Raw genomic sequence first — 23811 nt, forward strand, 5'->3', positions numbered from 1 at the left:
TATCTCATGACTGTCTTGAGTTTGTGTTGGAAGATCCATTGATAACCCTACTTTTTTTCCTTCTCTCTGAGTTCATTTGTAGTGGTTTCTTTTGTTCCTCCACTTCGGTAGTGCCACCTTTAGAAAAGACAGTTCTCTAGGCCATTCCCACAGGGACAAGGCACATAATGGTGATTAAGAATTGTGTAATCTAAACAAGCAGGTGGGAAAATAAAAAAATTTATCTAATGAATATTGAATGGTTATTTTCAACTCATGCTTGATTTGTTTTTAAATCTTCACTCATATTTATGAAATACAGAAAGCTCAACATTAGGTCTTAAGGACCCCGAAGGGGTCACTCCACTTTCATCATTGCTTCTTTTATAAAATCAAAAATGTGCGAGTCCCTCAAAACCTCAACTTTCATATAAAAAAGAAAATGGACTTCTGAAATAGTTCTTCTGATAACAGACAAAAAAACTGCATTCTCCGAGGACCAGCAGGCTGCTTGTTCTCACTGATGGGTGACGTCCACGGCAGCCCCTCCAATCGGAACACTTTACTAGCAAAGGCCTTTGCTAGTCCTCGTGCGCCGATGCGCACCGCGCATACGCGGCCGTCTTCCCGCCCGAACCGGCTCGTGTTCGTCAGTCTTCTTTTGTCCGCGCTTGGGACGGTCATGTTTGCGCCGTTCGCGCCCCTTAAGTTGACCCTCGCGCGTCTTTCAGCTTTTTGCTTTAAAAAAAAAAAAGGGATTTTGGAGAAAGACCTTTTCGGTCTTTTTCCCCTTCCCGTATTTCCAGTTTTTTGCCCCGTTAAGTTTACTTTCGTTTTCGGGGCAGGCCCTTTTGAGGCCTCGGTTCGAGTTTTTTCTCTCCCTCTTTTTGGTGCCTTTACCGCAATTACGAGTTTTGATTTCGCCGGCGTGATTTTTCCGCCCATGTCATCGAAGTCTCCCAGCGGCTTCAAGAAGTGCACCCAGTGCGCCCGGGTAATCTCGCTCACTGATAGGCACGCGTCGTGTCTTCAGTGTCTGGGGGCTGGGCACCGCCCGCAGGCCTGTAGTCTTTGCGCCCTTTTACAGAAAAGGACTCAAGTAGCGAGATTGGCCCAGTGGAATGTGTTGTTCTCGGGCTCTTCGTCGGCAACAGCACCGGGGGGTATCGAGTGCATCGACGTCGACAGCGTCAAGACCTCGGCATCGACTGTATCGACTGCATCGAGGCATCGACCCTCTGCATCGTCGGTACCGAGACATCGGAAGTCGGCGTCGGTGGTACCGGGACCTCCACTAGTGCTGATGTCGTCGGACGGTGGTGCTTCGACCGGAGTGCAGGTGAGGGCTGTCCATTCCCCTGCTGGTGGTGGTGAGCCTTCGGGTGGGTCTCCCCCTACCCTGAGGGCTCCTGCGGTACAGCCCCCCCGAGACCGACCTTCTTCGGCCTCGGCCCCGAGGAAGCGACGGTTGGATTCTGCGTCCTCCTCGTCGGTACCGGGAATTCCGGTGACATGCTTCATTTGAAAAAGTCAAAGAAGCATCGACACCGGTCTCCTTCCCGCATCGGTACCGAGAGCTCTGGGTTGCCGAGGGAGGACCGCTCACTGTTCAGGAGGTGTCGATGCGCTCCACCTTGGACAGCCCGGAACAGACTCTGACCTCGACACCTGCATCGGCTTCCATGTCTTTCTCCACAGCCGCCTTGCACGAGAGTCTCCGGGCCGTTCTTCCAGAGATCCTGGGAGAGCTGTTGCGCCCTTCCCCTCCAGTACCGGGGGTGCTTGCGCCACCGGTATCGTCGAGTGAGGCGCCGGCTGGCCCCTTGCCCGGGGTGAGGTCTCCGACATCAGTGCTGCTTGCGGTACCGACTGCGGCCGCCTCCCAGGAAGGCTCCCCGACGACGTCGGCGGAGGGAGCTTCGCCGGTGCTGGCGAGGGAGTCTACCTCTCGACGCTCACACCGTGGCCGTGTTTCCACGGAGTCGAGCCGGGCACGGCTTCAGACACAGGTTCATGAACTTGTATCTGATACCGATGGTGAGGCCTCGTGGGAGGAGGAGGAGGACATCAGATATTTCTCTGACGAGGAGTCTGATGGCCTTCCTTCTGATCCCACTCCCTCCCCTGAAAGGCAGCTTTCTCCTCCCGAGAGTCTGTCTTTTGCGGCCTTTGTCCGGGAGATGTCTACGGCCATCCCCTTCCCGGTGGTTGTGGAGGACGAGCCCAGGGCTGAAATGTTTGAGCTCCTGGACTATCCTTCTCCACCTAAGGAAGCGTCCACAGTACCCATGCATCATGTCCTAAAAAAGACATTGCTGGCGAACTGGACCAAGCCTCTAAGTAATCCCCACATTCCCAAGAAGATCGAGTCCCAGTACCGGATCCATGGGGACCCAGAGCTGATGCGCACTCAGTTGCCTCACGACTCTGGTGTTGTGGATCTGGCCCTAAAGAAGGCTAAGAGTTCTAGGGAGCATGCTTCGGCGCCCCCGGGCAAAGACTCTAGAACCTTAGACTCCTTTGGGAGGAAGGCCTACCATTCTTCTATGCTCGTGGCCAAAATCCAGTCTTACCAGATCTACACGAGCATACACATGCGGAACAATGTGCGGCAGTTGGCGGGCTTGGTGGACAAGCTCCCTCCTGAGCAAGCCAAGCCATTTCAGGAGGTGGTCAGGCAGCTGAAGGCGTGCAGAAAATTCCTGGCCAGAGGGGTATATGATACCTTTGATGTTGCGTCCAGGGCCGCTGCTCAAGGTGTGGTGATGCGCAGACTCTCATGGCTGCGTGCCTCCGACCTGGAGAATAGGATCCAGCAGCGGATTGCGGACTCACCTTACCGAGCGGACAATATTTTTGGAGAGAAAGTCGAACAGGTGGTAGAGCAGCTCCACCAGCGGGATACCGCTTTCGACAAGTTTTCCTGCTGGCAGCATTCAGCTTCTACCTCCACAGGTAGACGTTTTTATGGGGGAAGAAAGACTGTTCCCTACTCTTCTGGTAAGCGTAGGTACAATCCTCCTTCTCGACAGCCTGTGGCCCAGGCTAAGCCCCAGCGCGCTCGCTCTCGTCAGCAGCGTGCGCCTCAGCAAGGCCCCACGGCTCCCCAGCAAAAGCAGGGGGCGAGCTTTTGACTGTCTCCAGCAGAGCATAGCCGACATCAATGTGTCAGTGCCAGGCGACCTGCCGGTCGGAGGGAGGTTGAAAGTTTTTCACCAAAGGTGGCCTCTTATAACCTCCGACCATTGGGTTCTTCAAATAGTCCGGCAAGGATACACCTTAATTTGGCCTCCATAACCTCCAAATTGCCCACCAGGAGCTCAGTCTTACAGCTTCCAGCACAAGCAGGTACTTGCAGAGGAACTCTCCGCCATTCTCAGCGCCAATGCGGTGGAGCCCGTGCCATCCGGGCAAGAAGGGCTGGGATTCTATTCCAGGTACTTCCTTGTGGAAAAGAAAACAGGGGGGATGCGTCCCATCCTAGACCTAAGGGCCCTGAACAAATATCTGGTCAAGGAAAAGTTCAGGATGCTTTCCCTGGGCACCCTTCTTCCCATGATTCAGGAAAACGATTGGCTATGCTCTCTGGACTTGAAGGACGCCTACACGCACATCCCGATACTGCCAGCTCACAGACAGTATCTTCGATTTCAGCTGGGCACACGTCACTTCCAGTACTGTGTGCTACCCTTTGGGCTCGCCTCTGCGCCCAGAGTGTTCACGAACTGCTTGGCTGTAGTAGCAGCGGCGCTTCGCAGGCTGGGAGTGCACGTGTTCCCCTATCTCGACGATTGGCTGGTGAAGAACACATCCGAGGCAGGAGCTCTACAGTCCATGCAGATGACTATTCGCCTCCTGGAGCTACTGGGGTTTGTGATAAATTATCCAAAGTCCCATCTTCTCCCAGTACAGAAACTCGAATTCATAGGAGCTCTGCTGGATTCTCGGACGGCTCGTGCCTATCTCCCAGAGACGAGAGCCAACAACTTGTTGTCCCTCGTCTCACGGGTGCGAGCGTCCCAGCAGATCACAGCTCGGCAGATGTTGAGATTGCTGGGCCACATGGCCTCCACAGTTCATGTGACTCCTATGGCCCACCAGCACATGCGATCTGCTCAATGGACCCTAGCTTCCCAGTGGTTTCAGGCTGCTGGGAACCTAGAAGACGTGATCCACCTGTCCACGAGTTTTCTCAAATTTCTGTATTGGTGGACGATTTGGTCCAATTTGACTCTGAGACACCCTTTCCAAATTCCTCAGCCACAAAAAGTGCTGACTACGGATGCGTCTCTCCTGGGGTGGGGAGCTCATGTCGATGGGCTTCACACCCAGGGAAGCTGGTCCTTCCAGGAACGCGGTCTACAGATCAATCTCCTGGAGTTACGAGTGGTCTGGAACGCTCTGAAGGCTTTCAGAGATCGGTTGTCCCACCAAATTATCCAAATTCAAACAGACAACCAGGTTGCCATGTATTACATCAACAAGCAGGGGGGCACCGGATCTCGCCCCCTGTGTCAGGAAGCCGTCAGCATGTGGCTCTGGGCTCGCCGTCACGTCATGGTACTCCAAGCCACATACCTGGCAGGCATAAACAACAGTCTGGCCGACAGACTGAGCAGGATTATGCAACCTCACGAGTGGTCGCTCAACTCCAGAGTAGTGCGAAAGATCTTCCAGGTGTGGGGCACCCCCTTGGTAGATCTCTTTGCATCTCGAGCCAACCACAAGGTCCCTCAGTTCTGTTCCAGGCTTCAGGCCAATGGCAGACTGGCATCGGATGCCTTCCTCCTGGACTGGGGGGAAGGTCTGCTGTATGCTTATCCTCCCATACCTCTGGTGGGGAAGACTTTGTTGAAACTCAAGCAAGACCGAGGCACCATGATTCTGATTGCTCCGTTTTGGCCGCGTCAGATCTGGTTCCCCCTTCTTCTGGAGTTGTCCTCCGAAGAACCGTGGACATTGGAGTGTTTTCCGACCCTCATCACACAGGACGAAGGGGCGCTTCTGCATCCCAACCTCCAGTCTCTGGCTCTCACGGCCTGGATGTTGAGAGCGTAGACTTTGCCTTTTTGGGTCTGTCAGAGGGTGTCTCCCGCATCTTGCTTGCTTCCAGGAAAGATTCCACTAAGAGGAGTTACTTCTTTCTATGGAGGAGGTTTGCCGTCTGGTGTGACAGCAAGGCCCTAGATCCTCGCTCTTGTCCTACACAGACCCTGCTTGAATACCTTCTGCACTTGTCTGAGTCTGGTCTCAAGACCAACTCTGTAAGGGTTCACCTTAGCGCAATCAGTGCATACCATTACCGTGTAGAAGGTAAGCCGATCTCAGGACAGCCTTTAGTTGTTCGCTTCATGAGAGGTTTGCTTTTGTCAAAGCCCCCCGTCAAGCCTCCTACAGTGTCATGGGATCTCAATGTCGTTCTCACCCAGCTGATGAAACCTCCTTTTGAGCCACTGAACTCCTGCCATCTGAAGTACTTGACCTGGAAGGTCATTTTCTTGGTGGCAGTTACTTCAGCTCGTAGAGTCAGTGAGCTTCAGGCCCTGGTAGCCCAGGCCCCTTACACCAAATTTCATCATAACAGAGTAGTCCTCCGCACTCACCCTAAGTTCTTGCCAAAGGTTGTGTCGGAGTTCTATCTGAACCAGTCAATTGTCTTGCCAACATTCTTTCCCCGTCCTCATTCCTGCCCTGCTGAACGTCAGCTGCACACATTGGACTGCAAAAGAGCATTGGCCTTCTATCTGGAGCGGACACAGCCCAACAGACAGTCCGCCCAATTGTTTGTTTCTTTTGATCCCAACAGGAGGGGAGTGGCTGTGGGGAACCGCACCATATCCAATTGGCTAGCAGATTGCATTTCCTTCACTTACGCCCAGGCTGGGCTGGCTCTTGAGGGTCATGTCACGGCTCATAATGTTAGAGCCATGGCAGCGTCAGTGGCCCACTTGAAGTCAGCCACTATTGAAGAGATCTGCAAAGCTGCGACGTGGTCATCTGTCCACACATTTACATCTCATTACTGCCTGCAGCAGGATACCCGACGCAACAGTCGGTTCGGGCAGTCAGTGCTTCAGAATCTGTTCGGGGTTTAGGATCCAACTCCACCCCCCTAGGCCCATGGTTTATTCTGTTCCAGGCTACACTCTCAGTTAGTTGGAAAAATTGTTAGGTCAATCTCAGTTATGTCCTCGCCGTTGCGAGGCCCAATTGACCATGTTTGTTGTTTTGAGTGAGCCTGGGGGCTAGGGATACCCCATCAGTGAGAACAAGCAGCCTGCTTGTCCTCGGAGAAAGCGAATGCTACATACCTGTAGAAGGTATTCTCCGAGGACAGCAGGCTGATTGTTCTCACAAACCCGCCCGCCTCCCCTTTGGAGTTGTGTCTTCCCTTGTCTTTGTCTTGCTACATATGGGACTGACGAACACGAGCCTGTTCGGGCGGGAAGACGGCCGCGCAGTGTGCATTGGCACGCGAGGACTAGCAAAGGCCTTTGCTAGTAAAGTGTTCCGATTGGAGGGGCTGCCGTGGACGTCACCCATCAGTGAGAACAATCAGCCTGCTGTCCTCGGAGAATACCTTCTACAGGTATGTAGCATTCGCTTTCTGAGATGGGTAATTTTACCCTTTATTAGTCTATTCTTCAAGATTCTCAAGGACTATTCTTTATGACCTGGCCAATGGTTTCACCCAAAAAATGGGCATCATCAGGAGACCATTCCTAAATCCCACAAAACAAATTTAAGAAAAGAGAAGTTCTCTCTAATTCATTCAAAACTCAATGACAGCAGTATCTGCAAGGCTTTTGTTTTTTTAAAGCAACTAATGAAACACAGTGCTTTTTAACCATATATGTGCATGTGAATAAATAATTGCTAATTAATTCATTAAAAAAATCTGCCAATCTATTTAATTTAAACCTGAGGGGCTCATTAGATGCCACTTATAAATATATTCTTATTCATGCTTCAGCATAAACCTAGAAAAATCACTATTGGTATCATAAAATTGCTGAATTACAAAAAATGGAAGGTCGGAGGCATCATTTGCCAATGTGCCACAAGACTCGTTGAGTCCTTTTGTGTGTGAAGAGCAGAACAGTGTTCTATAATTCTAGTTTTAATCTTCTGAATAGTTTTGCCAATGCATAATTGTTTTCCCACCACCTTATTTGGATGATTCTTTGTGGTATTTAGTGTGGGTTAAATAATTTTGACAGTTTTTGGTTTATTTTGATAAAAGGTTAAGAATTGTAGCAAAATATGGTGTATTGGAAGAGCTGGGATTACAGGGAAGAATGAGGGAGTGGTAGTATGAAAACTATTAAATGGGAAGTAATAATGTCACCTTCAATACAGAATATAAAAATAAGACTTGTGGAAATGGGATGTGCATGAATACTACAGGGCAGTGAGAAGAGGGACTGGCTGGGTAGAGAGTAAAGGCAAGCAGTGTAGCAGAACATACTAAGTTAAGATAGGTGTTCCTAGCTTTTGCACTTCAAAATGGAAAGTTTATGCTTGGCAAGGGGAAGATTAGAAGGGATGACTAGGGAAAAGAGAGGCAGGGAGATAGCAGGTGATAACTATTTCTAGTATTTTTTTTTGTTTATTTTTAGAGGAAAATAGCAGATTCTTCCAAAACAGTTTAGTTTCTTTGTACTAAGTTCAAATTTTTGAAGCAGCTAGATTAGGGGAGGCCAATATTCAAAGTGATTTAAGCATCCAGGAGCCTCTCCTGCCTGCTTAAATAGCTTCCTGCCGCCTAACTAGGGATATTCAATGGCACTTAACTGGACAGTGCTGCTGAATGTCCCCTGAGACTGTCCAAACAAAAAGTGGGCAGCGCAAGAGCTGCCCTTAATAAGGCCGCTTAGCTATGCGAGTGCTGGCTCTGAATATCGGGCTGGCACCTTCATAACTTTTTTTTTTTTTAACTAAAGCCCCCAAGTCCCCCTGCCAATATTCCCTTCTTTCCCTCCCCCCACCCAGCCCACATCAAGACCCCCCCCCCCCCCACACACACACACACACACACACACAGCTGTGCAGGCAGGCACTTCTCCAGGCCTACCTGTATTCTTGGTGGTCCAGCGGGGTCATTGGGGTCAGGAGCACAGCCCACTCGCCCATACCCCTTGCGGCGCTGGTTTAAAATGACTGTCGCAAACTCTCATGGCATCCATTTTAGACCGGCGCCAGAAGGGACAGGACCGAAGAGGCTGTGCTGCTCCTAACGACCCCGCTGGACCACCAGGGATACAGGTAGGCCCAGAGGGGAGGGTCTGCCTGCATGGAAGAGAGGGGGGAAGGGCTTGATTTGGGAGGGGAAGGGAAAGAAGGGGACATTAGCGGAGGGGGCTTGGGGGCTTTAGGAGAAAATGATAAGTTATACGGGCCAGTCGGCACGATATTCAGCCAAGGCCGCATAACTTTTATGCAGCCTTGGCTGAATATCGGCCAGTCCTGCTTAAGTGCCAGGTGCCCAGCCGCCCCCAAAAATCCCCGATATTCGGTGCTGGTGCCCGGCACTGAATATCAGGAGATAAGTTAGCCGGCGACGATCAGTGTTTAAAAAAAATGCTGACCGCCGCTGGCTGAATATCGGGATTGGGGGGGGGGTGTCCAAGTTTATTTTAACAATGGACCACATGATCAGAAATCCATGTATTTGTGTACCACATGAATTTTTTTTATAATGGTCTGCATTATCAGAAATCCATGTAAGAACAGGCTGCTTGATTAGAAATCAATGTGGAAGCAGGCTACGTGATTTATACACCTCAAATTCAGTTACTATCTTCCAAAATTGTGACTCCATATCCACCAAGTAACTCTGCAGTGCTTCAAAATCATTCATGCAAGGTAATTAGGTAAAATCTTTTTTTGTTGTTGTTGTTTTTGCTAAAAATTGGAAGTGGGCCACATCCCAAGGACTTGGGGCCCACATGTTTGATGCCTCTGTTCTAGACATATCACCAGTACAAGCCAGGGTTGTTTTTTTAGAACTTCTGTAAGAAACCCAAAAGGGTTTAGGTACAGAGCTTCATATATACTTGTATAAACATATAATTCTCCAAAGACAAGCAGGCTGATATTCTCACAAGTGGGTGACGCCACGTCGGCCCCCGAGGATTTTAAAGCAAAATCTCAAAATCTCTTTACGGCGTTCCGTCGCACGAGCGATCGTACTGCGCATGTGCGCACACCTCTTCCCGCTCGCTGTGCGGACACGCCTCTCAGTTTTTCTTTTTCCGCGTCTGAGGAGACACGGAGTTCGTTAGTGCTTCGTGTTTTCTTCAGGTCCTCAGAGTAAAATCTCTTTTTTTATTTTACCCTTTTGGGTGTTCTTTATTTTTTCATTTGTACTCTTTCATGGCAGGCTCATTGTGGCTTATATATACAGGTACGTTTTGTACCTGGGGCAAGGAAAAGTTAAGTAATTGCCAGAGTCACAAGGGGCTGTGCCTGAACGGAAGACAAAGCATATAAGCTTCTCTTTTTCTTTTTTCTTATAAAAGTGCTGGTATATTGTTATCTGTGGGCTCTCTCTCGCCAGCAAACTAAACAAGCCCACATTTTTAGGATCCATTTATTAAAACTTTACAAATGGCTCTCCAGAGCTGTGAGAGCCTGCTTCAGCACACCACTGTCCTTAAGTCCCACAAGTGGTGAAGGTGTATGTCACAGGAAAAAAACAGGAACCTAAGCAGGTGCATCCCTGGTCAGCCACTGAATGGGCAACCTGGTGACACAAAATCAGTGGTGTAACCTTTGAAGTGAGTCTCCACCCGCCTCGGCGCCTCCTGCTCTGCAGGTCATTCGGGCGCATCGGAGGATGTGTCTTGGGCCGGATCATCTCCCTGTGAAGCGCAAGTAGTGTCTCAAAGACGAGACGTATTCTACTCTGCCAGGGATGCCCAAAGGAGATCATTCTGGTGTCCGACAGAGACCGATGCACGCTGGGTATAGTTATGCATCGAGTAGGTCTCCACCTGCCTCGGCGCCTCCTGCTTGGCAGGTCATTCGGGCGCATCAGCGGGTGTCGGTACCATCGGTGCCCAGAGCTTTGCTCCCTCTGTTATGGAGGTATCCGGGCTTCAGACATCAGTCGGTGCCGAGAGCGTTGCTCCCTCTGTTATGGAGGTATCCTGGCATTGGACGTCGATACACCGGTACCAGGTATCAACAGTGCCATCGGTACCGGGTATCATCGGTGCCGTGGATACCATCGGTACAGGGTGTCATGGGTACCGTCGGTACCGAGTGTCATCGGTACCATGGGTGCCGTCGGTACCGAGTACCATCGGTGCCATGGGTACCGTCGGTGCCGAATATCAATCGGTGGCTCATCTAAGATCACTCACTATTGAAGAGATCTGCAAAGCTGCGGCGTGGTCATCAGTCCACACATTCACATCTCACTACTGCCTTCAGCAGAATAGCCGACGCGTCAGTCGGTTTGGGCAGTCGGGGCTGCAGAACTTCTTTGGGCTTTAGAATCCAACTCCAACCCTCCTAAGCCCATGTTTGTTCTGTTCCAGGCTACACTCATTTAGATGTTTCTTCTTTTCAGGTCAATTTTTATTCTGGCATCGCCGTTGCGAGACTCAATTGACCACTGTTTGTTGTGTAAGCCTGGAAGCTAGGGATACCCCACTTGTGAGAATATCAGCCTGCTTGTCTTTGGAGAAAGAGTAGTTACTTACCTGTAACAGGTGTTCTCCGAAGACAGCAGGCTGCATATTCTCACAAACCCTCCCACCTCCCCTTTTGGAGTTGTCTCCTCCATCTTTTAGATATAACTGAGGGGCGTGTCCGCACAGCGAGCGGGAAGAGGTGTGCGCACATGCGCAGTACGATCGCTCGCGCGACGGAACGCCGTAAAGAGATTTTGAGATTTTGCTTTAAAATCCTCCGGGGCCGACGTGGCGTCACCCACTTGTGAGAATATGCAGCCTGCTGTCTTCGGAGAACACCTGTTACAGGTAAGTAACTACTCTATATTTATGTGAAAAGGAGAAATTCTCAGAGGTAGGACTCACCCAAGCGGAATGCCAACATAAAATTTAAGGCTATCCCTAGAGGGTTGATGGGTTTCTCTATCATTGAAAATTTCCCATGTGTTCAAATGAACAACAGTGAGCAAACAAGTGCTCCCAATGCCAATAAAGTGACAATCGTAGTTGTCATGCTTTTTGTCGTGATTGTCACTTTATTGACATTGGGAGCACTTGTTTGCTTACTGTTGTTCATTTGAACACATGGGAAATTTTCAATGATAGTGAAACCCATCAACCCTCTAGGGATAGCCTTAAACTTTATGTTGGCATTCCGCTTGGGTGAGTCCTACCTCTGAGAATTTCTCCTTTTCACATAAACATTTATATTTTTGTTTATACAAGTATATATGAAGCCCTCTACCTACCCTTTTGGGTTTCTTAAGAAAGTTCTTAAAAAACAAAAAAAACCTGGCTTGCACTGTTGATTGATACCAGTGGTGTAGTGGGGAATTACATATTGTAATTTTCTGTTCTAGACATATTCATCACATGTAGTATTTTAACACTCTCATATGATTTAATACATCATTTAATATATATTTGCCTTAATTGTCCATATACTTTTGATTTCAGAGGTGCATCTACTGTCCTGTACCTATTTAGGTTAGCAGGGTTTGTTCATGTCTTTTTATTCTATAAATTATCTTCTCACAACTTGCTGTGAATCTGTGCATTTTTATTTCAGGAGCAAGGGATGGGGGCAGAACTGATGATGTACAGTCATTGGGCTCTGGAGTTGGAGAGGAGTATGAGCCAATCAGTGATGATGAACTGGAAGAAATTCTAGCTGATGATCCTGAGAAAAAGGAAGACCAGCAGGAGGATGAAAAGATTTCAGGTAAAGTGGAGAAATCTTCTTTTCAATGCTGTGCAGTTAATATAATCTCAAAAAGCCTTTCTAATAGGATTTTCTTAGACTGGCCCTTCCTGCTGGCATTGCACTTTGCTTGTTCCAAATCAAGGAAATGGCATTAACTTTTTGTTTTAAAGTGAGTAGAAGGGGGGTGTCCTGGTACCTTTTCTATTCCTTTATAATTACAGATCTTTTAAAATGAGGACTGGGATTTAGTGCCAAGAGCTTTGTTATGCTTCTAGAACACTGGACATTCCTTTGCTGTATACACCACCAGTCTGGGTTCTAGGTCTTTCATAATAACATAAGAGTACCCATACTGGATCAGACCAATGGTCCATCTAGCCCAGTATCCTGTTTTCAACAGTGGCCAAGCCAGGTCACAAGTACCTGGCAGAAACCCAGATCATGGCAACATTCCATTCTCCCAATCCCAGGGCAAGCAGTTGCTTCCCCATGTCAGTCTTAAAAGCAGACTATGGACTTTTCTCCAGGAACTTGTCCAAACCTTTTTTAAACCCAGATAACGCTAACCACTATTACCACATCCTCCGGGAATGAGTTCCAGAGCTTAAACTATTCATTGATGAAAAAATATTTCCTCCTATTTGTTTTAAAAGTATTTCCATGTAACTTCCTCAAGTGTCCCCTAGTCTTTGTACTTTTGGAACGAGTAAAAAAATTGATTTACTCTACTCGTTCTACACCGCTCAGGATTTTGTAGACGCCAATCATTTTTTCCAAACTGAAGAGCCTTAACCTCTTTAGCCTTTCCTCTTTTTTGAACCGTCTAATTTCTTTATATCTTTTTTGACATACGGGCAACCAGAACTGAACGCTGTACTCAAGGTGCGGTCACACCAGGGAGCAATATAGAGGCATTATAGTATTTTCGGTCTTATTCACCATCCCTTTCCTAATAATTCCTAGCATCCTTGCTTTATTGGTCGCCGCCACACACTGAGCAGAAGATTTCAGCATATTATTTACAACAACACCTAGATGTTTTTCTTGGTGCTGACCCACAAGGTGGACCCTAGCATCAGGTAACTATGATTCGGATTATTCGTTCCAATGTGCATCACTTTGCATTTGTCCACATTAAATTTCATCTGCCATTTGGATGCCCAGTCTTCCAATTTCCTAAGGTCTTTCTGCAATATTTCATAGTTCGCACGTGTTTTAACAAACTTGAATAGTTTTGTTTCATTGCAAATTTAATCACCTTACTCGTCGTTCTGATTTCCATATTGTTTATAGATATGTTAAATAGTACCAACCCCAGTACTGATCCCTGTGCACTCCACTATTCACCCTCCTCCATTGAGAGAAATATCCATTTAACCCTACCATCTGTTTTCCGTCCAATAATCAATTCCTAATCCACACCATAACACTGCCTCCTATCCCATGACTCTTTAATTTTCTCAGGAGTCTCTCATGAGGAACTTTATCAAAAGCGTTCTAAAAATCTAGATACACTGCATCAACCGGCTCACCTTTATCCACATGTTTATTCACATCTTCAAAGAAATGAAGCAAATTGGTGAGGCAAGACTTCCCTCAGATGAAGCCATGCTGAGTCTGTCACATTAAACCATGTTTGTCTACGTGTTCCGTAATTTTATTCTTTATAATAGTTTCCACTATTTTGCCTGACACTGATGTCAGGCTTACCAGTCTGTAATTTCCCGGATCACCCCTGGAACTCTTTTTAAAAATCGGCGTCCAATTCACCACCCTCCAATCTTCAGGTACTATGGATGATTTTAACGACAGGTTACATATTATTAACAGCGGTTCAGCAATTTCATACTTGAGTTCTTTGAGTACTCTTAGATGTATGCCATCCAGTCCAGGTGATTTACTACTCTTTAATTTGTCAGTTTGGCTCAGTACATCTTCCAGGTTCACTGAGATTTCTATCATCCTTGAAAACCATTTCCGGTACAGGCAGATCTCTTGTATCTTCTTCTCTAAAGACCGAAGCAAAGAATTAATTCAGTTTCTCCACTATGGCCTTGTCCTCCCTGAGTGTCCCTTTTGCTCCTTTCGTGATCTAACGGTCCCATGGATGCCCTCACAGGCTTTCTGCTTCTGATGTACCTGAAAAAGTTGTTACTGTGAGTTTTAGCCTCTGCAGCAAGTTTCTCCTCATTTTGTCTTTTAACCTTCTTTATTAATGCTTTGCATCTGACTTGCCAGTGCTTACGTTGCTTCTTATGTTCTTCATTTGGGTCCTTTTTCCATTGTTTGAAAGACAATCTTTTGGCTGTAATTGCCTCTGTTACTTCACCTTTTATCTATTCTGGCTGTCATTTTCTCTTCTTTTCACCTTTGCAAATACGGGGAATGCATGTGGACTGGGCTTCCAAGATGGAATTTTTGAATAACGTCCACACCTGACTTAATGTCCTAACCTTAGCAGCCAATCCTTTTAGCTTCTTTTTAACCATTTATTATAGTCGTCCTTAAGTGCAGCTACAGTAGATCATTTGCGGGTTCATCTCAAATAGTAGCTCAAACTTGATCATGTTATGATCACTGTTTCCCAAAGGACCCAACACTGCCCACCTCTCACACTGTGTCCTGCATGCCACCAAGGACCAGATCCAAAATGGCTTCCCCTCTCATCAGTTCCTAGACCAGCTGCTCCAAGATGCAGTCGTATATTACATCTAAAAATTTTATCTCTTTAGCACTCACTGGTGTAACATTTATCCAGTCAATATTGGGGTAATTGAAATCAACACTATAGCGTTAATTCTACAATTATATGCCTGGTATTCGAAAGTGTGTCTTGTAAGCCTCAATGAAGAATTGGTGGAGAAAGAAAGACTTCAGTATTTACGGAGATACCTCAATTTGAAGGAAACAACTTCCTGAGTAAAGAGGACTCCTTATTAATCATACAAGTCTCCAAAAAAAAAACCTCCACATTCAATTTTATGTTCATGAAACAGAAACATAACCACCTTTCAACAATACCAAAGGAACGAGACTCAGTTTGATAGTGAATGTATATGAAAAGATGTTACTTATCTTGGATGACAAAATGTTCTTTATCTTGTTCGCGATAATAATCTTCAAATCTCCCAACAGGGGAACCCTGTTTCGCCTTAACCGGGCTGCTTCAGGGGAAGTTCATTAATTCAATTTTCACACATCCAAGATTATGTTCTTCACCCAACTAGTCTCTCATGGCGCCATGAGAGACTAATTGGGTGAAGAACATTATCGTGAACAAGATATTGGATAAAATAACATTTTGTCATCCAAGATAAGTAACATCTTTTCATATACATTCACTATTAAATTAAGTCTCGTTCCTTTGGTATTGTTGAAAGGTGGTTATGTTTCTGTTTCATGAACATAAAATTGAATGTGGAGGTTTTTTTGGAGACCTATGATTAATAAGGAGTTCTCTTTACTCAGGAAGGTGTTTCCTTCAAATTGAGTTATCTCCGTAAATACTGAAGTCTTTTTTTCTCCACCAATTCTTTATTGAAGCTTACAAGACACACCTTTGAATACCAAGCATATAATTGTAGAATTAACGCTATAGTGTTGATATTGAATTCTACAGATTCCAGTATTGTTTAGGGTAATTGAAATCACCCATTATTATAGTGATGCCCAGTTTGCCAGCTTTCCTAATGTCTGTAAACCTTTCTTCATCCATCTGTTCGTTCTGTCCCGGCAGGCGATAGTAAAGCCTACAAGACTGCTCCTTCCCTTCACACATGGAATTTCTATCCATAATGATTCCACGATGCTATCTGTTTCATGTGGAATGTTTATTTTCTATGACTCAATTCTCTCTTTAACCACCCCCCCACCCCCCCAATTTGATCCTCTCTATCATTGTGATACAATTTGTACCATGTTAACAAAGTGTCCCATTGATTGTCCTCTTTCCACCAAGTCTCTGAGATGCCTATTATCTATACCTCATTATTTAGTGCTGTATACTCTAACTCTCCCATCTTATTTTTTAGACTTCTAGCATTTGTATACAGGCACTTCAAATTGTGTTTTTTCCTTGGAACTACAAGCTGTTTAGAAGTTTTAAGGGGATAATTTGCATCTTTTATCCTGCTCTCTCATTAAGCACACCTGGCTTACTTTTAGCATTGTTGAAACCTCTCTACTGGGATTCCCTAAATGTCCTGTTTCAATAGTATCTTTCAAGGATACTCAGCACTGAACCATGCACTCCTGGGCAACTGTTGGCTCCGCCCCCCAATTCTAGTTTAAATGCTGCTCTATCTTCTTTTTAAAAGTTAGTGCCAGCATCCTGGTTCCATTACGGTTAAGGTGGAGCCCATCCTTTCAGAACAGTCTCCCTCTTTCCCAGAATGTTGCCCAGTTCCTACAAAATCTAAATCCCTCATCCCTGCACCATTGTCTCAACCATGCATTGAGACTTTGGAGCTCTACTTGCCTTTTGGGTCCTGCGCATGGAATGGGGTGCATTTCTGAAAATGCTACCCTGGAGGATCTGGACTTCAGCTTTCTACCTATGAGCCTAAATTTGGCTTCCAGAACCTCCCTCCCACGTGTACCAAGACAGCCGGATCCTCCCCAGCACTATCTGAGCTCCTGTCTAGGTGATGAGTGAGGTCCCCTTCACACTAGGCAGGCAGGTGACCAGGCGATCCTCACGTCCACCAGCCACCCAGTTATCTATATGCCTAATGATCAAATCATCAACTACAACAGCTATCCTAACCCTTCCCACCTGGGCAGATGTTCTTGGAGACAAATCCTTGGTGAGAGAGAATAGTGCATCCCCTGGTGGAAAGGACCGTGCAGGTCTTTTTCTGTCGTCATCTACTATGTTACAGGAGTACTTCCTGCTTCACCAGGGTGATGCTCTCCTTCTAGAAGACCTCCCTCCTCCAAGGCAGCACAGGGGCTGCCAGACTGGAGGTAGGACTTCTCTACAACATCCCTGTAGGTCTCCTCTATTTACCTTTGTCTTCCTCAACTCCTCCAAGTCGGCTACTCTAGTCTTAAGAGAATGGACCCATTCTCTGAGAGCTAAGAGCTCTTTGCATCGGGCACACACATATAACCACTCACCAACTGGGAGATAATCATATATGTGACACTCAGTGCAAAAGACTGGATAGCATCCCTCTGGCTGCTGGACTGCTGTCTTCAATTTTATATTTTGAATTTTTCAATAATTTAAAACTTGCTAAGGTATTAAGGATATTAGTCTAATATTATTTTTTTTAAATCTTATTTTTTTTTTTTGTTATATTTGTACCCCGCGCTTTCCCACTCATGGCAGGCTCAATGCGGCTTACATGGGGCAATGGAGGGTTAAGTGACTTGCCCAGAGTCACAAGGAGCTGCCTGTGCCTGAAGTGGGAATCAAACTCAGTTCCTCAGTTCTCCAGGACCAAAGTCCACCACCCTAACCACTAGGCCACTGGTATATAGACAGGCTTATTTTCAAAGCACTTTGGGAGGCTAAGTTCCATAGGTTTCTATGGAACTTTGGGAGGCTAAGTGCTTTGAAAATATGCCTCAGAGTGATTTATTTAGTGATTTCTTCTTAGAAAATTAAAACTCTGTAAGAGCACTTCTCCCTTAGAATAACTGACAATAAATGAACAGTTGTGCTAGGGGTGGGTGGGAGTTGGGAAGGGTATCTGTTAATGTAGACTGTGGCAAAAAGTTCAAGCTAACTGATTAATCAGATTGCCCTTAATAATCTTTGCAAATATTCATCACACCTTAATTAACACCTAATTAAGGTCAGTAGCAGTGCTACCTGCTGTGCCTGCTGTTAGAGGCTATCTCTTAATGCTGTGGTACAAAATCCAAGTTTTAAAACTAGGTGGGAAAGAGTATGAAGACTAGTTGATAAAGTTTGCTTTTTTTTTTAATTTGCCTATCAATAATAATCTACAATTCCTTCTTTAAATCCCAATCTTTAAGTTTCCAATCCACAGAGCCAACTAATGTTCACTTACCAGAGAAATGTCCTCTCTTCTCCTGGTTACCACATGCTTGAACACTACCGCCACAGTATTTCCAGCCAGCCCGAGGAGCAGAGCCATGGCCACCCATGCCACCTCTTAATGTTACTGAATCACTGGACAAGCTCTGTTTGAGGAAAGGATTCACTGTCTTTTATTAAAGTTCATGTTCCACTGATGACACATTTCTTAATGGATTTCAACTTTGATGTGATTGCTGGGTTGGAAGAGGGAAGTTTTCATAAACTGGAGCCATAACAGGTTCTCTAGTCCTCTTTGTAACTTATAAAGGGCAGTGCATAAAACCATGATGAGTCAGAAAAATCCATTTTTTTGACTAAAGCAGTTCTTGTATTTGTATTTTGCACAAAGCCGATGACAATAAAGTTTAGCTGTGGCTAATATGAGGACTTCAAAAAAACAATGCAAAATACGCCAAAGGAACACACCTCCTATGAGCAGCCCGTGTCGGGTCACCACAACGGTGCTTTTTTAATCCCATTTGGCTGCAAGGTCATCTGTGGTCCACCCCTGCTTTTTTGTATTTTGCTTTTTATATGAGGACTTGACATGTTTTTCAGCAAAAATAAGTAAGTAGATAATGAACAGCCATATGAAAGAATACATCAATAAGAAAATCTCACTTTGTCCTTTTGAGCATCCTGCAACACTTTAAGTGGACTTGCCAGGTTTTTGCACAATACCTGTCAAATATTTAGCTAATAACAGTCTTTGATATATCTGTTTTTCAGATCCTATGGATGTAATTGATGTAGACTGGTCTAGTCTCATGCCAAATCAACCAAAAGAACCAAGGGAAGCAGGAGCTGCACTCTTAAAATTCACACCTGGTGCTGTCCTGCTGCGAGTTGGCATTTCAAAACGACTGGCAGGACCTGACCTCTTTGCAAAGGTGAAAGAAACATGCCAGAAAGCTTTAGAAAAACCTAAAGGTAATTGATTGTGATATAATTAAGTAAATGTTCTTTTTAAATCTAATTGAAAAAGCATTTGTAAACAAGTACTTCATGAACAGTTTAATCATGAAAGATAACACATTCTTTTTAGTATCTTCTGGAATAGTAGTTTTTATTTCATGCCGTGGTAATCTCTTGCAAGAAGTGCAACTGCACGATCTGCTCCCCTCCCTTTCCTGGCGTGATTGCTCCATGTTTCGTTGCTGTGCTGTTGCTGCCACTTGAGTGAGAAATACTACAGACCAGTAAGTCTCATGTCGGTGGTAGGAAAAGTAATGGAGTTGCTGCTAAAAGAAAGGATAGTTAACTTTCTAGAAGACAACAGGTTACAGGACCTGAGGCAACATGGCTTTACCAAAGGAAAATCCTGCCAAATGAATCTCATTGACTTCTTTGGGTGACAAAAGAAATGGATGTAGGCTGTGCGCTAGAAGTAATCTACTTGGATTTCAGCAAAGCCTTTGATACGGTCCCCCACAGAAGACTCGTGAATAAGCTGAAAGGTCTGAACTTAGGACCCAAAAGTGGTGAACTGGATAGAAAACTGGTTGGCCGACCGGTGGCAGAGGGTGGTGGTAAATGGAATCTGCTTGGAGGAAAGGATGGTGAGCAGTGGGGTTCCTCAGGGGTTGGTGCTGGGGCCCATTTTGTTTAATATATTTGTGAGAGATATTGCTGAAGGGTTGGAAGGAAAGGTTTGCCTTTTTGTGGATGACACGAAGATAGCCAATAGAGTGAATACCCTGGAGGAAGTAGAAACGATGAGAAGGAATCTCCGAAAGCTAGCTGTATCTGGCTAAAGATGTAAAAAGACTGGAAACGGTGCAAAGAAAAGCTACGAAAATGGTGTGGGATTTGCGTTGCAAACCGTACGAGGAGAGACTTGCCAACCTGAACATGTATATCTTGGAGGAAAGGAGAAACAGGGGTTCAAATATTTGAAAGGTATTAATCTACATACGAACCTTTTTCGGAGACGGGAAGGTGGTAGAACTAGAGTACATGAATTGAGGTTGCAGGGGGGCAGACTCAGGAGTAATGTCAGGAAGTATTTTTTCACGGAGAGGGTGTTGAATATGTGGAATGCCCTCCCGCGGGAGGTGGTTGAGATGAAAACGGTAATGGAAAACGGCAGGATTTTGGTCATTTATATATGTCGATGATATTACTTCTTAATTCCAATTTCTACTAGCATATTTGAGATTACACCGGGTATAGAGAAATGCTTTTCTCTAGTACACACATGGATGCAGTAATCGTCTGAAATGGAATAGCGATGACAACATTTCTTCTAATTGGGTCCAAGGAGACTAGTGACCAGGAGACTTTTTTTGTTATAAACAATATGAGATGTAAATTAGTCCTCATTGAAAATTCTGGGCATCATCTTGGATCAGAAATTAACAATGTAAATCCAAGTAAACAGCCTTGTTAGACGTTCTGGATAATGCGTAAATCAAGTTGAAGGAAAAACAATCATACAATAGAATCCTGAGGCACTAATCTTTTTTTTTCCTGTAGATATAGAACAGACAAAAAAGCCTTAAATCATACCACTGGGGATACAAACAGAATTAAAACAGACCAAAACACATTTTTAAATGATTTAAATTATTGATTTTGTGCTTTCCTTGAAAGTAGGATGTAAATTAATTAACTGAATATGGTCCTGTAACCAAAAGTGAGACAGTGTTGCAAAATAAAAAGTATCTTTTATCATGAGAATATGCACTATTTTTCCACAGGGGGCCACTTTGGTAAAAAAAAAAAAAAAAAAAAAACTTAATGTGAGAGTCAAGATCGTTTGTTGGGTAGACTAAACAGCATACTGAGCACAGAGGGATTCCCTCTCCAGTGACACAGCTGGCCTGATGATTTCCCCCTCTGATGTTGGAAACAAGATGCTGGGCTTGATGAATCTTTTGGTCTGTGTATCAAATCCCATCCCCTTTCCATTTACAGTATGCTATTTCCTATGTTCATGTTGATGCCATCAGACAGTGACACCTCTTTGACTAGTTATTCTGCTTTACTGGAGAACATGTGTCATAGGCAAACAACTTTTTCTTTCTCGGTTTTCTAAAGTGACATAAGTATGTGAAATGTGTGCAAAAATATCTTTATAAAATTTTCATATTTCATTGATTTCCTTCCCTTCTCTAGGTTTTACATTTTTCTTACCAGAATTTATTCTCATAGCATGAACCTATAGTTCCCTGGTATATTTTACAGGCATTGACTTTGTTTTGCGTTCTGTCACTTAGGTGGCAGGTAATGGCCCATATAGCTTACTGTGGCAATATCTGTTCCATTTTCTAATCTTCACATTCATCCTGGTAAAGCCTTTCCATCTCAGTTTTGACTAGTGTGCTCAAACTTGCTATTTGCTTGGATATACAAGACAATAGAACTGTTATGCTTCTTAGATCTCTGCTGCTCCCTGGTATACAGTCCATTACTAATCTGATTCTTGTCAGGTTATTTTTGTGTCAGCCAAAGAAGAAAATACTTCATATACTATATATAGGCCCCTTTTCAGTGAAACGCATACAACTACTACTATTAGCATTTATATAGCGCTACCAGACGCGCGCAGCGCTGAACAATTGAACTCTTCAAGTTATGCTTATTCTGACAATTGAGATGCAATAAGGTGATACCCATATCTATTCTGATTGCATCTTTGTAGTGCCTCAACCTATTTTTTAAATTAATGTGAACATATTTAATGTTAAATTAAAATAATTTAATGAGAGTTGAGGTAGTTTAACACCTCAACTCTCATGACATTGATGTCTAAATGTTTTTTTTTTTAATTTACTTTAGTGTGTTTTGTATATGTATCTACAATATAGATAATGAGACACTATTTGAACATGACCTTGGGGCATTGAACATGGCTGCACTACTGAGGAAAGAACAACGAGCTGGACTGCTTAGTAACCTTGGACCTTGCTGTAAAGCATTGTGCCTCAGAAGAGATTTAGCAATTCGCAAACAGCTGGTGAAGAATGAAAAGGTAAGTGTCAACAGTATTCTGTAGTGTTTTCACTTCATGCTAGGTCGACAGATTATATAGAGTGTTTTTCTTAGTTGTTGTTCCTTTCTCTGTAAGTTTATAATTATTGTGGGGTTCAATATCTTTCTTTGTCCCAAAGCAGTTTTTCTTTGATTCTGAGAAGTTCATAGAGTGTGAGGGTAATGGTGATATTTAATTAATAGAAGCAGTTTCACCTAATGCTTGTCATTTTGTAGTTGAATAGATTTTCCTTTGTTTCTCCTTGTTTTCCTTCACCTCCCCTACCATTAAAATTGTAGTATACTGTGTTAAGAGATCTCTGTATATTAGTTGAAGCATTAAGGTAACCATAATGGTTCTTTATTTTCTACATTTTTCGTGAGTCTTCTCCAGTTTCTTATTTGCAAATGTGTTTTGCAAAATATTTTGCGTGTAATTTATAACAGTGAAAAAAATAGTGATTGTATTTTCTCTCTTACATATAAATAACTTCTTTGATGGTTTAGTTTGTTGTCATTGCATACACCATGAAGTAACTATTTCTTTTGCAATCCAAATAGGGCACTGTAAAACAGACTTATTCAAATCCTCCAGTGGTGGACAGCGAACTACTGAGATTAAGTTTACGGTTATTTAAACGGAAGAGTGTGAATCAAGGGCCTGTACAGGAAAAGACAAAAGACAACAAACTTTCCCAGCTAACTGCACAGCCAGAAGCTTGTGTTTCATAACCTAAAGACAACTGCACTACAGTGTGCTGCCACGATATCCAGACAGTAATCCTGATATTTCACCTTTCCACCAGTTTAGTTTTCTAAAACAGCTTCAAGAGACTGAAGAGAACTACAGTTTGCAGAAAACAAAGTGATATGCAACATCTGTAATTTTTAGTGAACATTTATTTTAAGTTAGTGTTTTTCCAGTCTTCTAACATGTTATCTTTTATGAAGCATAAACTGATCTTACTGTAATAATGAGGCTTCCATTCGTCTCATTTTTTCAGAACAGTAGGCAGTAAAAAGTGAATTATTGTATATTTTTTGTTTTAAATGAAATACAGTTTCTTATGAAATTAGGTTGCTGATCATGATTGATTTACATGCAGATCATGTCATAAGCTATAGCTTTCTAAAGCTTAAAGAAAACAATTCTATAACTAGTCTTTGGTTACACACGCAAGGCGCACATAAATGCTGAGAAAATTAGCACTTGTGTCATTCTATAAGGGCATGTGTAAGTGCTATGGTGTACAACTGCAAGGGGAGCATATATGTGGGCAGACCAGGGGTACTGTAAGCTATACCAATCCTTGCCATATTTACATGCCACAAATAATCCAATAGAGGTGTGAAGCTCAACCAATTCTTTCAACATAATACTTTAGTTAACCAAATGTATTCATTTATATAGTTCTTATACAGATTTTTTTAAGAGGAAGGAAAAGCCTCAGGTAACTGTAAACATCAATCATAGGCTAAAAAACCTTCCACCTCCCTGTTTTTCATTTTTTTATATTCAAGTTTTAAAATTTAATTTAAAGATTTCTTAAGGAATTAAAAAAAAATTGTACTTAGCTGACAAGATATGCTGACTAGTTAAGTATAAACTTTTTTGAATTCCTGAAGAAATCTTTAATTAAATATTAAAAATTGATTATTAAAAAGTGAAAAACACAGAGGTGGAAGGTTTTTTAGCCAATGAGTGATGTTTACCGGATTTAGAACCTGTGTTGTATCTGAAGCTTTTCCTTCCTCCTAAAAAATATCTGTATGGGAACTATTTAACTTAATACATATTTACATGCCAGCAGTTAGGTCAGCTCTATGCCTAGTGAAACTTTGTTTGCCTAATTGTAAGGGGTGCCAACATGTTTTGCAAGTAATTCTATACTGGAATCTGGGCACCCAGATGCTGTAATAGAATAGAT

General features: G+C 44.1%; 1 protein-coding gene across 2 annotated transcripts in view; it reads left to right on the top strand.

The window, feature by feature from the left end:
* Positions 1 to 22956, top strand: part of ZC3H13 (zinc finger CCCH-type containing 13) — a 215599-nt gene extending 192643 nt beyond the window's left edge. For both annotated transcript variants that reach the window (XM_030200507.1, XM_030200508.1), the window contains exons 17-20: positions 11728 to 11880; positions 18641 to 18841; positions 21721 to 21884; positions 22445 to 22956. In XM_030200507.1, the coding sequence (XP_030056367.1) occupies positions 11728 to 11880; positions 18641 to 18841; positions 21721 to 21884; positions 22445 to 22615 (689 nt within the window). In that variant the 3' untranslated portion in view covers positions 22616 to 22956. The remainder of the gene's footprint in view (positions 1 to 11727; positions 11881 to 18640; positions 18842 to 21720; positions 21885 to 22444) is intronic.
* The last annotated feature ends 855 nt before the right edge of the window (positions 22957 to 23811 follow it).

This window comes from Microcaecilia unicolor, chromosome 4 (genome assembly GCF_901765095.1).
Source record: "Microcaecilia unicolor chromosome 4, aMicUni1.1, whole genome shotgun sequence".
Taxonomy (NCBI): Eukaryota; Metazoa; Chordata; class Amphibia; order Gymnophiona; family Siphonopidae; genus Microcaecilia; species Microcaecilia unicolor.